The sequence below is a fragment of the Scyliorhinus canicula genome, chromosome 18, assembly GCF_902713615.1.
Source record: "Scyliorhinus canicula chromosome 18, sScyCan1.1, whole genome shotgun sequence".
NCBI classification, from domain to species: domain Eukaryota; kingdom Metazoa; phylum Chordata; class Chondrichthyes; order Carcharhiniformes; family Scyliorhinidae; genus Scyliorhinus; species Scyliorhinus canicula.
This window is the reverse complement of record NC_052163.1, coordinates 109,681,722-109,696,340: the sequence shown is the minus strand read 5'-3', so window position 1 is coordinate 109,696,340 and position 14,619 is coordinate 109,681,722. Positions and strand designations below refer to the sequence as shown.

Genomic DNA, 14,619 nt, shown 5'->3' with positions numbered 1-14,619 from the left:
TATCTAACCCCGTGCTGTACCTGTCCTGGGAGTGTTTGATTGGGACAGCGTAAAGGAAGCTTTACTCTGTATCTAACCCTGTGTTGAACCTATCCTGGGAGTGTTTGATGGGGACAGTGTAAAGGGAGATCATTCCTTAGTTATTTTTCCAAGTTGTTTACTTTGGATGGCACTTCCTAATTTCCTCAACAATTTGTTTGTGGTTTTTTTTTAGCTGGAAGTCCATTGGACAGTCCGAGGAATTCCCTCATCAGTATCGCTCCCAACTTCCCATTTGCTCGAAGGTAATGTGAATTTCTGTGTTTTGAACTCCACCAAGTATATTGGATTATTGCAGAGTGTCCCAGTGATCCGAAATGAAGAATATTGGAAATAGGAAAAAATTAAATTCCCACTGTCCTATTTGTCTCCTTCCTGGACACCCATCTGAGACCAGCATGCTCCTGTTACAGTCCTGACCCCAGTGTCCATCACACTCATGGCCCCTTTGCCCATCACACTCATGGTCCTTTTGCCCATCACACTCATGGCCCCAGTGCCCATCACACTCATGGCCCCGGTGTCTATCACACTCATGGTCCCATTGCCCATCACAATCATGGTCCCATTGCCCATCACAATCATGGTCCCATTGCCCATCACAATCATGGTCCCATTGCCCATCACAATCATGGCCCCAGTGCCCATCACACTCATGGCCCCAGTGCCCATCACACTCATGGCCCCAGTGCCCATCACACTCATGGCCCCAGTGCCCATCACAATCATGGTCCCATTGTCCATCACACTCATGGCCCCAGTGCCCATCACACTCATGGCCCCAGTGCCCATCACACTCATGGCCCCAGTGCCCATCACAATCATGGTCCCATTGTCCATCACACTCATGGCCCCAGTGCCCATCACACTCATGGCCTCAGTGCCCATCACACTCATGGCCCCAGTGCCCATCACAATCATGGTCCCATTGCCCATCACACTCACGGCCCTTTTGCCCATCACAATCATGGTCCTTTTGCCCATCACAATCATGGTCCCATTGCCCATCACACTCATGGTCCTTTTGCCCATCACAATCATGGTTCTTTTGCCATCACAATCATGGTTCTTTTGCCCATCACAATCATGGCCCTTTTGCCCATTACACTCATGGCCCTTTTGCCCATCACAATCATGGTCCCATTGCCCATCACAATCATGGTACTTTTGCCCATTACACTCATGGTCCTTTTGCCCATCACAGTCATGGCCCTTTTGCCCATTACAGTCATGGCTCTTTTTCCCATTACACTCATGGTATTTTTGCCAATCACAGTCATGGTCCCATTGCGCATTAGAGTCATGGCCCTTTTGCCTATCACAATCATGGCCCTTTTGCCTATCACAGTCATGGCACTTTTGCCTATTACACTCATGGTCCTTTTGCCCATCACACTCATGGTCCCATTGCCCATTACAATCATGGTCCTTTTGCCCATTACACTCATGGCCCTTTTGCCGATCTCAGACATGACCCTATTGCAACCATTCCCCACTGTCCCTTACAGTTATGCAAAATGCCCATCCCCAGTGTCCATTCTACTTAGGGCCCTTTGCCCATTATGATCATAGAACATAGAACATAGAACGATACAGCGCAGTACAGGCCCTTCGGCCCTCGATGTTGCACCGACATGGAAAAAAAACTAAAGGCATATAACCTACACTATGCCCTTATCATCCATATGCTTATCCAATAAACTTTTAAATGCCCTCAATGTTGGCGAATTCACTACTGTTGCAGGTAGGGCATTCCACGGCCTCACCACTCTTTGCGTAAAAAACCCACCTCTGACCTCTGACCTATATCTATTACCCCTCAATTTAAGGCTATGTCCCCTCGTGCTAGCCACCTCCATCCGCGGGCATGCCCCATAGTCCATAGTCCATTACACCTAAAACCCATTGCTCATTGTAAACATTTCCTTGTAATCTGGGTCAATCTGATTAGTAAATATAGCAATGGTTGTGAAGTAAATCTTGGACTTTGTCAATTTGTATTTATGCTGAATATCAGCTAGAATTGAGAGTTCCTGAAATTAGCCCATTGGACTGAGGCTCTTTCCTCTTGCAGTTGGCTTCTATCTTTCAGATCTAACAGATCCTCCTCCCAAAATGTTAGTCTGGATTATTTCTTCAAGTACTGATTAAGGTCTTTTCTTCACACCAAGGTCCTTTCACTAACTGTGCAAGTCTGTGATAGCTGCATTCCTGGGGTCTGTCTTGTGACAGCCCCAAATTCCAAACCTGATTCCAGCCCTGACCATTGCCCCCAAACCCAATTACTACTCTGGCTCCAGACCCCGAGTTCAAATCCCAGCCTTGACCCCTGACCTCAGACCCTGTCTCCAAACCCCAATCCCTAGGCCCTTGGTCCCAATCCTGATCCCAGTCCCCTGTTTCAGGCTATCTGATTGAGTAATGATGTTCTTTGATCAGCTAGATCCACTTCACTGACACCTTCAGCTTGAGATCAAGTGCCCAGTTGATTGGAATTGGATGAGTTTGTGAGAGGATTTTGTTCAGCTGACTCTTCATTCTCTAACTGCTTCTTGTCAGGGTGGATGGTCGTCGATGGTCTTTGGCCTCACTCCCATCATCAGGATATGGAACCAACACTCCCAGCTCTACCCTCTCAGTAAGTTACTCATCTTGGGATCATCGGATTGTCTCAGAATCCTTCCCAGTCTGGGACGTTTCTCATCTGGAGGTGGGAAGGAGGGGAGAATGGGGAAGGTGAGACAGTGGTGGGGAGAGAAGGGTAGGAGAGGGAGGGTAGGTTGGGTGGGAGGGGGAGGGGGAGATGTGATAAAGGAGGTTGGTAGGGAGAAGGGAGGAATGGAGGGGGAAGATCGAGGACCAAGGTAGTGGGAGGATGGGGATGATGGGAAGTGGTAGAAAATGGGAAAATTGGGGTTTGTGGTGGAAGGGGCTGGGCTAAACAGCTAGCTTGTAATGCAGAACAAGACCAGCAGCGTGCGTTCAATTCCCGTACTGGCCTTCCCGAACAGGTGCCGGAATGTGGCGACTCTGGGCTTTTCACAGTAACTTCATTGAAGCCTACTTGTGACAATAAGTGATTATTATTATTAAGGGTGGGCGAATTCGGCCAAAAGCCAGCTTGAGTGGTGAAGGCAGGGGGGAATGTGTGGAACGGAGAAGAGAAATCTCTCCGTGAGTCCCTCATAACTGACATACTTGTGATTAACTCTGGTGTCCAGGCCTATTAATCTCTCATTCGGTGAATTTTAACCATTTTTCTTCCTATTTTGATGATATTTTCCAGTCGTCCTCCTCCTCTCAGGAGCATTTACATCAGTTGCCATTCCAGCCGACAGCCGAGGAGCTTCGCTTCCTCTCCAAACACTTTCGCAGTTCGGACAGTATTGCCGATGAGGAGGGACGCCATTCACCCACCATTAGGCCTCGATCTAGGAGTCTAAGGTAGGAAGGCCAGCAAGAAGACACATTGCGTTGCGTCGGGAAATAATGAGCCCAGGACAAATAAATCAGCAGCTCTGGACTCCAAAACCACCACTCAACTTGCAGAGAATGGGCACTTGAAACGCCATAGCAGGCAAGGTCACTGACCACGTGCTGCAGAATGGGATTAAAATACATGAGTGCTTGCTGGCCGGCACAGACATGATGGACCAAAGGGCCTCTTTCTGTGCTGCATGAATCCATGACACAAAATGGGAAGTCACCCCACTATCTATTCTATTCTTTATTGGGATTAGGTTTAATGAAGTCTGCTGTATAACCAGAATATGGGGCGGGATTCTCTGACCCCCCCTGCGGGTGGGAGAATCGCCGGGGGTCGGCGTGAATCCCGCCCCCGCCATCCTCCCAATTCTCCCGCACCCCGAAAAACCGGACCTGGTGGCGTGGGCTGGCTCCGGGGTTCCTGGGGGGTCACAGGGGGATCTGGCCCCAAGAGGTGCCCCCACGGCGGCCTGGCCTGCGATCGGGGCCCACCGATCCACGGGTGGACCTGTGCCGTGGGGGCACTCTATTTCTCCGCATCGGCCGCTATGGTCCTCCGCGATGGCCGATGCGGAGATGAACTCTCCCGCGCATGCGCCCTCCGGCGGAGGCCCTTCGGCGCTGGTTGGCGTGGCACCAAGCCCCTATCCCGCCGGCCGGCAGGGTGCCAACCACTCCGGGGTGGGCCTAGCCCCTGAAGGTGCGGCTTGGGGCGGCCCGATGCCGGAATGGTTCATGCCACTCCGTCCCGCCGGGACCCCCCACCCCGCCGGGTACGGGAGAATCCAGCCCATGATTACTTTGCAGTAAATAGAGCAGTGTAGACTACATTAATGAAAGGACCTGCATCATCAATGTTAAACCACCGAGAATCCTGTGGATATAGTGAACTGATGTTTTTCAGCTCAGTGAAGATTTTACTGGTTACACTATCTCCCCAAGCCCATGGGGAGCAGACATGATTTGTATCAGATATTTATTATTTCGCGAGATGTGAGCATCCCTGGCTAGGGCAGCATTTATTGCCCGTCCTTAACTGTCCTGAGAAGATGGTGGTGCAAATGTTATTTGTGACTTGTCAGCCCAAGCCCTAATATTACCGTATATAGACACGGATTTCTTCAGTATCTGAGGAGTTGCAAATGGTGCTGAACATGGTTCATAAGTTCATAAGATATAGGAGCAGAATTAGGCCATTTGGCCCATTGAGTCTGCTCCGCCATTCTACCGTGGCTGATATGTTCCTCTCTGTTACTTACAATGCTACAGACCATGAGCTGGATTGTGAAAGCAGCCAGAGCATCTTCTCCCTAAAAAACAAGCCTCAGGAGCGGGAGTCGGCAATTTAGCCTCCTGAGCCTAAACACCTTCAATGTGATCATTACTGATCCCATCCTGGCCTCAACTCCACCGTCTTGCCCGTTCTCCATAACCCTTCAACCCATTACCAATTAAAAATCTGTCACACCCCTCCTTAAATTTACTTCCTGGCCCTGCATCCACCAGACTCTGAGGTAGCGAATTCCACAGATTCACTTGTGCAGTCATCAGCGAAAATCCCCACTTCTGACCTTATGATGGAAGGTAGGGTCTTGATGAAGCCACTGGAGATGATTGGGCCAAGGACACTCCCCCGAGAAGCCCCTGTGGTGATGTCCTGGAGCTGAGTTGATTGACCTCCAATTACTATCATCCTTTGTGCCAGATATGATTCCAACTAGTGAAGAGCTTATAATAATAATCTTTATTATTGTCACAAACGGGCTTACATTAACACTGCAATGAAGTAGTGTGAAAATCCACTAGTCTCCTTTCTCTCTGATTCCCATTTACTCCAGTTTTACTAGGACTCCTTGATGCCACATTCAATCAAATGCCAAGGGAAGTTACTCTCACCTCACCTCCTGAGTCCAGCTCTTGTCCATGTTTGGACCAAGGTTGTAATGAGTTCAGAGACTGGTGGATCCCAAACTGAGCCACAATGAGCAGATTATTGCTGAGTAAGTGGCACTTGATAGCACTAATGGCGACACCTTCCATTGCTTTTGCTGGTGATCGAGAGTAGACTGATGGAGCGGCAATCGGCTAGGTTGGATTTGTCCTGTTTTTAGTGTACAGGACATAGCTGGGCAATTGCCCACATTGCTGGGTAAGTGCCAGTGTTGTAGCTGCACTGAAACAGCTTGGCTATGAGAGAGAAAGAGAGAATCGTGCCACTCAGGCAGGATCCAATTACCACCTGTTACCAGGCGGAATAGGGTCTTTTGACGAATTCATTGGCCACCAGCCAACCAATCGAACCGAGTCCCACCCCAGCTCTCAGGTGCCACAAAGTCTGGATCTTGCTGTTCAAAGCTAGCAGCACCATACACTATTTTGCAACTTCTTGAATTCCTCATTCTCGCTGCTGCTTGACTTAAAGATACATGATCATTCAGCATGGATCAAAAATAACACCAAAAATAAAGAAAGGGGAAATATGGGGATCAATAGGAACGACCCTTATACTATGTAACTGGCCCTGTTTAAGATTAAAATGTTTGTTTGTGATTGGAATATGTCACTTTCAAACGTAACTTGGAATTGAAAAGTATTATGATCACTATTTCCAAGTGGATCATTTACAATTAAACTCCTAAATAATCTTGCTTCATTACAGTATACTAGATCTAAGATATCATGTAAACATTCTATAAACTCATCTTGTAGCCAATTCTTGCCAATTTGATTGTCCCAATCTATATGAAGGTTACAGTCCCCCACAATTATAGCATTTCATTTATTACAGGCTCCAATAATCTGAGTGGTACAACCACTGTTAAGGGGCTTATAATCTACTCCCAGCTGTGTTCTGACTCTTGCTATTCCTGATTTCCACCCATACTCAGTTTTAAATCGGGTGGGGGGGGGGGGCGGCTATTGCTCTGGGGAAGCCCTTGCTGCTGACAGTGCCTCCTGATAGGCACAGGGCACATGAACACCCCCCTGAAAGATAGGCCGTCAGCCTTTCTACTAGCAGTCGTGGGAAGAGGCCCTTAAGTATTGCCTCAGTTGCTCAAGGCATACAAAGGTGACCTCAAGGTTTCATACCCCTGACTTAATGGGGAGTTGGGGCAATGGGCTCTCCAACTTGTGCCTTCTCCACCCCCCCCCCCCCCCCCCTTGCTTTTGGGTGTGTATTCATTTCTACATTATCCCGACTCTGATAACAGCAAAACTGTCTCTAACATCAATAATGTTTCAAGATTCCTATTTCCTTGCAGCCCTGGGCGATCTTCTGCCTCCTTTGATAATGAGATTGTGATGATGAATCATGTTTACCGAGAGAGGTTTCCTAAGGTAAGATATCAAAGTGATAAAACATCTAATGTTGCACTGTCAAGTTATACTAACATCGCACTGTCACATTGCAGGCTTGACGTTGAATACTGCATGGTATCAGTTTTGTCTCTGGGTAGCATGCCTGAATTTGAACCAGAAGGTGGTGGGTTAAACAGGGAGGCATGGATATGGCATAGAAGGAGGCCATTCTGCCCATTTTGTCTGTAATGTCCAAAGTAGAGAAGCCCAGCCTGATCCCACTTCCTGCCTCTTGGTTGCTCTACAGGTTCGGTCACTTCAGATGCACAATCATTTTTAATTGTGGTGCTCCTTCAGGTAGCGAACTGCAGAACCCTCTCGCCCTGTGGGTGAAACAGTTCTCTTCTGAGCCTTCTGGCAATTCATTTAAATACATGCACCCTGGTTATTGACCTCTCTGCTCATAGAGATAGATTCTTCCTGTCCACTTCATCTAGGTTCCTCATAACGTTGCACACCTCAGTTAAATCTCCCACAGACTCTTCGGTTCCGAAGAAACAATTGCAGTCTTTCTAATCTTTCCTCGGAGCTAAAGTTCTCCAATCCAGGAAATATCCTCGCAAATCTCCTCTTGAAGCACACGGCTTGTTCCCTAGGTGTGGTATTACAATTATGGACACGTGGGGCGGGATTCTCCGACCCCCCGCTGGGTCGGAGAATCGCCGGAGGCTGGCGTCAATCCCGGCACCGGAGATTCGGCGGGGGCGGGAATCGCTCTGCGCCATTCGGCGTGCCCCCCCCCCCCCCCCCCGGCGATTCTCCGGCCCGCGATTGGCCGAAGTCTCGCCGCTGTCATGCTTCTCCTGCCGGCGTGGATCAAACCACCTACCTTACCGGTGGGAGCAGGCGGGCTCCGGGGTCCTGTGGGGGGCGCGGGCGATCTGGCCCCGGGAGGTGCCCCCGTGGTGGCCTGGCCCGCGATCAGGGCCCACCGATCGGCGGGCTGGCCTGTGCCGTGGGGGCACCCTTTTCCTTCTGCCTTCGCCATGGTCTTCACCATGGCGGAGGCGGAAGTGACCCCCTCCCCTGCACATGAGCAGGGATGACGTCAGCAGCCGCTGACGCTCTGGCGCATGCGTGGACTTCCGCTGGCCGGCGAAGTCCCTTCGCCCCCAGCTGGCGTGGCGCCAAAGGCCTTCCACGCCAGCCGGCGGAGCGCCAACTCCGGCGCGGGCCTAGTCCCTCAATGTTAGGGCTTAGCCCGTCTCCGCACCTTTGTGGCGGCTCGACGCCGGAGTGGTTCACACCACTCCATCACACCGGGACCCCCCGCCCCACCGGGTAGGGGAGAATCCCGGCCCTGGTTTTTAAAACAAAACAATGTTTATTCCATAAACCCAACTTAACCTTTTAAAATAAACATTGGATCTCTTAACACCCCTTACTTCAAAGATAATCCCCAAAAATAATACAACACTACCCAATCCTGCAAACTGTTCTTTTAAACCTCCAAAAGACTTCAACCCTTCAAAATAGGAGCACAACTGGTTACATTCAATACATTTATAGTCTTTGGATTTGCAGAAATCACCAGACCAGCCTTCCTGCAGCTCTCAGCAAACCAGCCAGGCACTTTTCAGCTGCTCTCTCAAACTGAAACTAGAAACTTCAAAATGGCTGAGCTAAAAGCCCAGCTCCACCCATACTCTGTCATTACGGCATTTCTTAAAGGTACATTGCTCAAACATCCATTTCTTAAAGGCACTCTCACATGACACTCTGATGCACTGCCCAGAACTATATGCAGTAATCTAGCTGTGATCTAATTAGCATTTATATAGTTCTCGCATAATCTCCCAGCTGTTGTATTCTAATCCTGACAAATAAAGGAATGGATTCGATATGCTTTCTTAACCATCTCATCCTACTGCTCAGTTACCTTCAGGGATCTGTTAAAATGCACTCTAAGGTCCCTTGGTTCCTCAACACATCCTTAGTATTCCCTTGCATTGTTAGCCCTCCTCAAATGCATTACCTCACATTTCTCTAGATTGAATACTATTTGTCCATTCAACGAGTCCATGTATATTTTCCTGTAGTCTACAGCTTTCTTCCCCATTATTACATATGAATACCGGAGATAAATGGCACGCATACAGGCCATTCAACCCAACCAGTCCATGCTGGCGTTTATGCTTCACTTGAACCTCCTCCCATTTTTTCTCGTCTAAAGCTATCATCCCAACTCTCTATTCCCTCCTCCACCTTGTCCAGCTTCCCCTTAAATGTGTCCATACTATTCACTTCAATATACCTCTCACTCCTATGGCAGTGAGTTCCATACTCTTACCACTCTCTAGATAAAGATGTTTCTATTGGGTTCCTGGGTGACTACCTGATATTGATGGCCTCTAGTTCTGCTCTACTCCACAAAGAAAAGAAACTCTCCATATCCACTCTATCAAAACCATTCATAATCTTAACTATCTCTATTAGCCCATCCCTCAGCCTTCTATTTCATAGAGAAAAGTGGAATTAAGGTCACAATCAGAGCATGGTCTTATTCAATGGAAGAGCAGGCTCGAGGGGCTGAATGGCCTCCATCTGCTCCTAATTTGTGTGATCTTATTCCTTAGTAAACACCGATACACACTGCTCATATTCTGGTTTCCCTGCATTTCTCAGCATCTATTACTCTCTTTCTCCCTAATACCATCTAATTTTCATTTGCATGTCAGTAGAAGAATGTCAGAGATCTTGTGGTGCAGTGGGTAGTGTTCCTATCTCTGAGCTGGAAGCTCTAGGATTGAGTCCCACCCAGGACTTGATGGCCATGGAAGGTGTGTTCATAACATGGCCAAACAGTTTGAGTATCTATTTGCAAATCCTTCCAAATACCCGCCAATGCCAAGCGGTGAGAGTGAGAAATTCCTGGTCAGTCGTGTGGTGGAGGGAAAATTGGAGCCTCTGCCATCACTATCCATAGCTTCAGGACTGCAACATGAAAGTGAAAGTGCATGTTACCAAAGCAACTCAGACTCCCTTAGTAAACTGTAACACACCACAGAATAGTTTGGGATTTCCTTTAATGCTTGGGTTTTATACAGTTGTGTGGCCTTTTCAGAGGATATTTACGCACCAGCTGTGTTGGTGTGGGACTGGAGTCACATGTAGGTCTAAACTGGGTAAGGACGATAGGGACACTAGTCACCTAGTTGGGTTTGTTAGGACAGAGACAGCACGGTAGCACAGTGGTTAGCACTGTCGCTTCACAGCGCCCAAGGCCCAGGTATGATTCCCGGCTTGGGTCAGTGGTTAGCACTGTTGCTTCACAGCGCCCAGGCCCGGGTTTGATTCCCGGATTTGGTCACTATCTGTGCAGCGTCTGCACGCTCTCCCCGTGTCTGTGTGGGTTTCCTCCGGGTGCTCCGGGGTCTTCCCAAAGTTCAAAGATGTGCAGGTTAGGTCGATTGGTCATGCTAAATTGCCCCTTGGTGTCCAAAAGTTAGGTTGGGTTGCAGGGATGTGGTGGAGGTGTGGGCTTAGATAGGGTGCTCTTTCAGGGGCCGGTGTAAACTCAATGGGCCGAATTGCCTCCTTCTGCACTGTAAATTCTATGACTTCTAAAACTGTCATTTTATTCTCATGCTCTCGCTTTGTCAGTCTTATTTTTCTCTTCGCTTCCCTTTTGTGTTTGGCCTGGTGGTCTGTTGAAGAATTCAGCTAACAGCATCATCCAAGGAGCCCTGAGTTTGGTTTCTTTACCTTTTGTCCTTCAGAAATGCATCACGTCTGTTCCTGGAACATATTTTTAAAGATTGTCTATTGTCCTGTTGGTTCGTCCTGTCAGTCTTTGCTTCCATTTTATCCTTGGTATTTCCCTGCTCATCTCATTGAAGTCTTCAAACTTGGAAGTTCTACTTTCGAATTGTTCTTTGCTCTTCTCCGTTATTAATCCAACTTTACGATTTGATGATCACTCTTCCCTAAACATACCTTCTCAGCCACCATGTCCACTTGGACCAGCTTATGCCCCAGTGCCAGATCCAGGAATAACTCCTTTCCAGTTGGATTGAGAACATAAACTTCAAAGAGATTCTCCTGTACACATTTCATAAATTCCTCCCCTTCATTTCCTTTCCTCTAATATTGTTCAAATACTTAGATAACCCCACCCACACTCAATATCACCACATTATAGATCTCACATATCTCTGTATCTTCCTTGAAATCTGCTTGCATCTCATCTCTCTTTCTATCCATGTCATTGGTACCAATGAGTGGGATATTCCGGACGCGTCAATGTCCTGTTGAGTTTGAAGTTGCCCTTTCCAATCTCTGCTGGGATGTGTTTTCTGTGTAACCTTTTACCCATTTACTGTCCTGTTAACTGGATTGTTTTTTCTTCCCTTGATGCTAGGCCACAGCTCAGATGGAGGAACGACTTCAGGACATTATCAGCAGCTACTCGCCCGAAAGCGTTTTGCCACTTGCTGATGGACTGCTCGGGTTCATCCACCATCAGATCATCGAACTGGCGCGAGACTGTCTGGAGAAGTCACATGGAGCCCTCATCACCTCCCGCTACTTCCTTGAGCTACAGGAAAATTTGGAGAAGTTGCTGCAGGATGTGAGTCCCCAACCCAGTCTAGCTCAATCCAACTCAATCCAGCCCAATCCAGCCCAGCCTTGCCCAGCCTGGTCCAGTCCAGCTCAATCCAGTCAAACTCAATTCAGCTCAACCCAGTCCAGGCGAGTCCAGCTAAGCCCAACCCAATCCAGCCCACTCTAGCTCAATCCAGCCCTGTCCAGCTCAATCCAGTCCAGCACAGTCCAATTCAACCCAGTCCAGTCCAATCCAGCTCAACCCAGTCCAGCTCAATCCAGCCTAATCCAGCCCAATCCAGCCCTGTCCAGCTCAATCCTGTCCCGCACAGTCCAATTCAACCCAGTCCAGTCCAATCCAGCTCAACCCAACCCAATCCAGACCAGTTCAATCCTACCCTACACAACCAAGCCCAAACCTAAAAGTGAGAATCTGTTGTCGAAGCTTTCCATCTTGCACTTATCAGAACAAGATTTCAAACAATCACAACAATTTATTCTACAGGACGAAAGGATGCTGACTGGTTGGCAAATCAACTCTGATTGGCTAAGGCATGACCATGGGGAAAGCAGGAGAGAACGATAGGCTCCATTTGCTTCTGGGCAATTTAAAAAAAGATGCAAGGATTGAACATATTCCTTTTGTTTGTGAGTTTCTGTGCATGAATTTATGTCACTTCTAGGAAGCATAAATGAACAATGTTACAATCCCGGCAACTAAGGAACAACAAGTGTGCCAGCACAGCCTTTGGTCACCTGGGGAAGAGAGTATTTGAAGATCAGGAGCTCAGACCCAGCACAAGGCTGATAGTTCACAGAACAGTAGTGATAGCTGCCTCCTTAATGGTTGAGAGATGGGGGCTATGTACTGCAGGCACCTCGAAATCCTGGAGAAATGCCCCCAGCACTGCCTCCACAAGATCCTGCTAAACATTGGCAGGATTGGCGCACCAACGCCTGTATTCTTGCTCAGGCCAACTCCCCAGCATCGGCCACGCTTGATCAGCTCCGCTGGGCGGGCCACATTGTCCGCATGCCTGGCGTGAGGCTCCCGAATCAAGCACCTTATCCAGAATGTTGACACAGCAAGGAAGCACCTCAAGAACATCCTCAAAGCCTCCTGGAAAAAGTGCAGCAGCCCCACTGATAGCTGGGAATCCCGAACCCAACCTGGCCGAAGTGGAGGAAAAGCATCTGGGAAAGAGCCGAACACCACGGGTATCACCACCGAGAGCAAGCTGATGCCAAGCATCAACAGCGAAAGGTGCGCATCGCAACCCACCCACACGCTCCTCCAACCACCACCTGCCCCACCTGTGACAGAGACCGTAGATCATGCATTGGACTCCTCAGTTACCTGGGAACTCAGTTTTACTGTCTACTCCGAGGGACTGCCTAAGACGTGTTGGCGCACTCAGGATTATTCAGAAAGTGCTGCTCAATCACAGAATCATATCTAACAGTAATCATCATCTAATCATCCTGACTTGGAACTATATCGGCTGTTCCTTCACTGTCACCGGGTGAAAATCCTGGAACTCGCTCCCTAACAGCACTCTGGGTGTACTTACACCACATGGACTGCAGCGGTTCAGGAAGGCAGCTCACCACCACCTTCTCAAGGGTAATTAGCGATGAGAAATAAATGCTGGTGTAGCCAGGGATGCCCACATCACATAAATGAAGAAAAGAACATTTGGAGGGGCTGTTGGGGGGTGGGGGGGGGGGGGGGGGGTTGCCAGTGCAGGCTGGGCTAGAGTAGTCTGTGCTCTGCTTATTATGAATAAATGAAGAAATATCTTGTTTGCTTCGATCAGTCAATCATTGGAACTACAGCCTATGTACCTGGCATTGAGCCAAGACTGAGATTCACACACAGCGTCACTAAAATTGTACAGCAGGCAGACTGTTGGAGGTGACATGCATTCATACACAGGGTCCTATACTCTGCAAACAAAAGGAGAATGTTCAAGCCATGCACCTTCATTGAATTACCCGCGAACTTGGAGAACCAATAGTTTCCGGTTGGTTGCTCCATGCAGTGCCTCGGCCAATCAGATCCACCTGCCAGCCTGTCAGTACTCTTTTCCCCAGTAGTATAAATTGTGGTAAGTGTTTGAAATTTGGTATTTTTGCATCTGTCCTGAAGAGTACGAAATGAAAAGTTTCTGTATGATGTCTCTCTTTTCAACACGATTCAAGGAGATAGAAGAATTGGTCAAATAGGTTTTGAGGGGTATCTTACAGGAGAGGAAGGTAGCAAACAGAGAACTTTAGGGAAGGGATTCCAGAGTTCAGGTCCTTGGTAACTGAAGGCACAGCAGTAACTAAAATCGGGATGCCTAAAAGCCAGAATTAGAGAACAAGGACCTCGAGGCTTTTGAGGTTGGAGGAGATTACAGAGATAGGGAAGGAGCGATCTCATTGGGGGATTTGAAAACAAGTGAGAATTTTTAAAATTCACGTGTTGCCGGACTTGGAGTCCATGTAGGTCAGTCAGCACAGGGGTGAGGGGTCAGTGAGCATAGGGGTGAGGGGTCAGTGAGCACAGGGGCGAGGGGTCAGTGAGCACAGGGGGTGATTGGTCAGTGAGCAGAGCACAGGGGTGAGGGGTCAGTGAGCACAGGGGTGAGGGGTCAGTGAGCACAGGGGTGAGGGGTCAGTGAGCACAGGGGTGAGGGGTCAGTGAGCACAGGGGTGAGGGGTCAGTGAGCACGGGTGAGGGGTCAGTGAGCACAGGGGTGAGGGGTCAATGCGCACAGGGGTGAGGGGTCAGTGAGCACAGGGGTGAGGGGTCAATGAGCACAGGGGGTGATGGGTCAGTGAGCACAGGGGTGAGGGGTCAGTGAGCACAGTGGGTGATGGGTCAGTGAGCACAGGGGTGAGGGGTCAGTGAGCACGGGTGAGGGATCAGTGAGCACAGTGGTGAGGGGTCAGTGAGCATAGGGGTGAGGGATCAGTGAGCACAGTGGGTGAGGGGTCAGTGAGCACATAGGGTGAGGGGTCAGTGAGCACAGGGGGTGAGGGGTCAAAGAGCACAGGGGGTGAGGGGTCAGTGGGCACAGGGGTGATGGGTCAGTGTGCACAGGGGTTTGGGGTCAGTGAGCACGGGGTGAGGGGTCAGTCAGCAGAGGGTGAGGGGTCAGCGAGCACAGGGGTGATAGGTCAGTGAGCACAGGGGTGAGGGGT

At 49.1% G+C, this 14,619-nt stretch overlaps 1 protein-coding gene across 2 annotated transcripts in view; it reads left to right on the top strand.

Annotated features, from left to right (window-relative positions):
* LOC119953077 (microtubule-associated serine/threonine-protein kinase 3-like) overlaps positions 1-14,619 on the top strand; it is a 119,461-nt gene that overhangs the window by 50,493 nt on the left and 54,349 nt on the right. For both annotated transcript variants that reach the window (XM_038776900.1, XM_038776899.1), the window contains 5 exons: positions 215-284; positions 2,599-2,677; positions 3,326-3,483; positions 6,789-6,864; positions 11,246-11,455. In XM_038776900.1, coding sequence (XP_038632828.1) covers positions 215-284; positions 2,599-2,677; positions 3,326-3,483; positions 6,789-6,864; positions 11,246-11,455 — 593 coding nt within the window. The remainder of the gene's footprint in view (positions 1-214; positions 285-2,598; positions 2,678-3,325; positions 3,484-6,788; positions 6,865-11,245; positions 11,456-14,619) is intronic.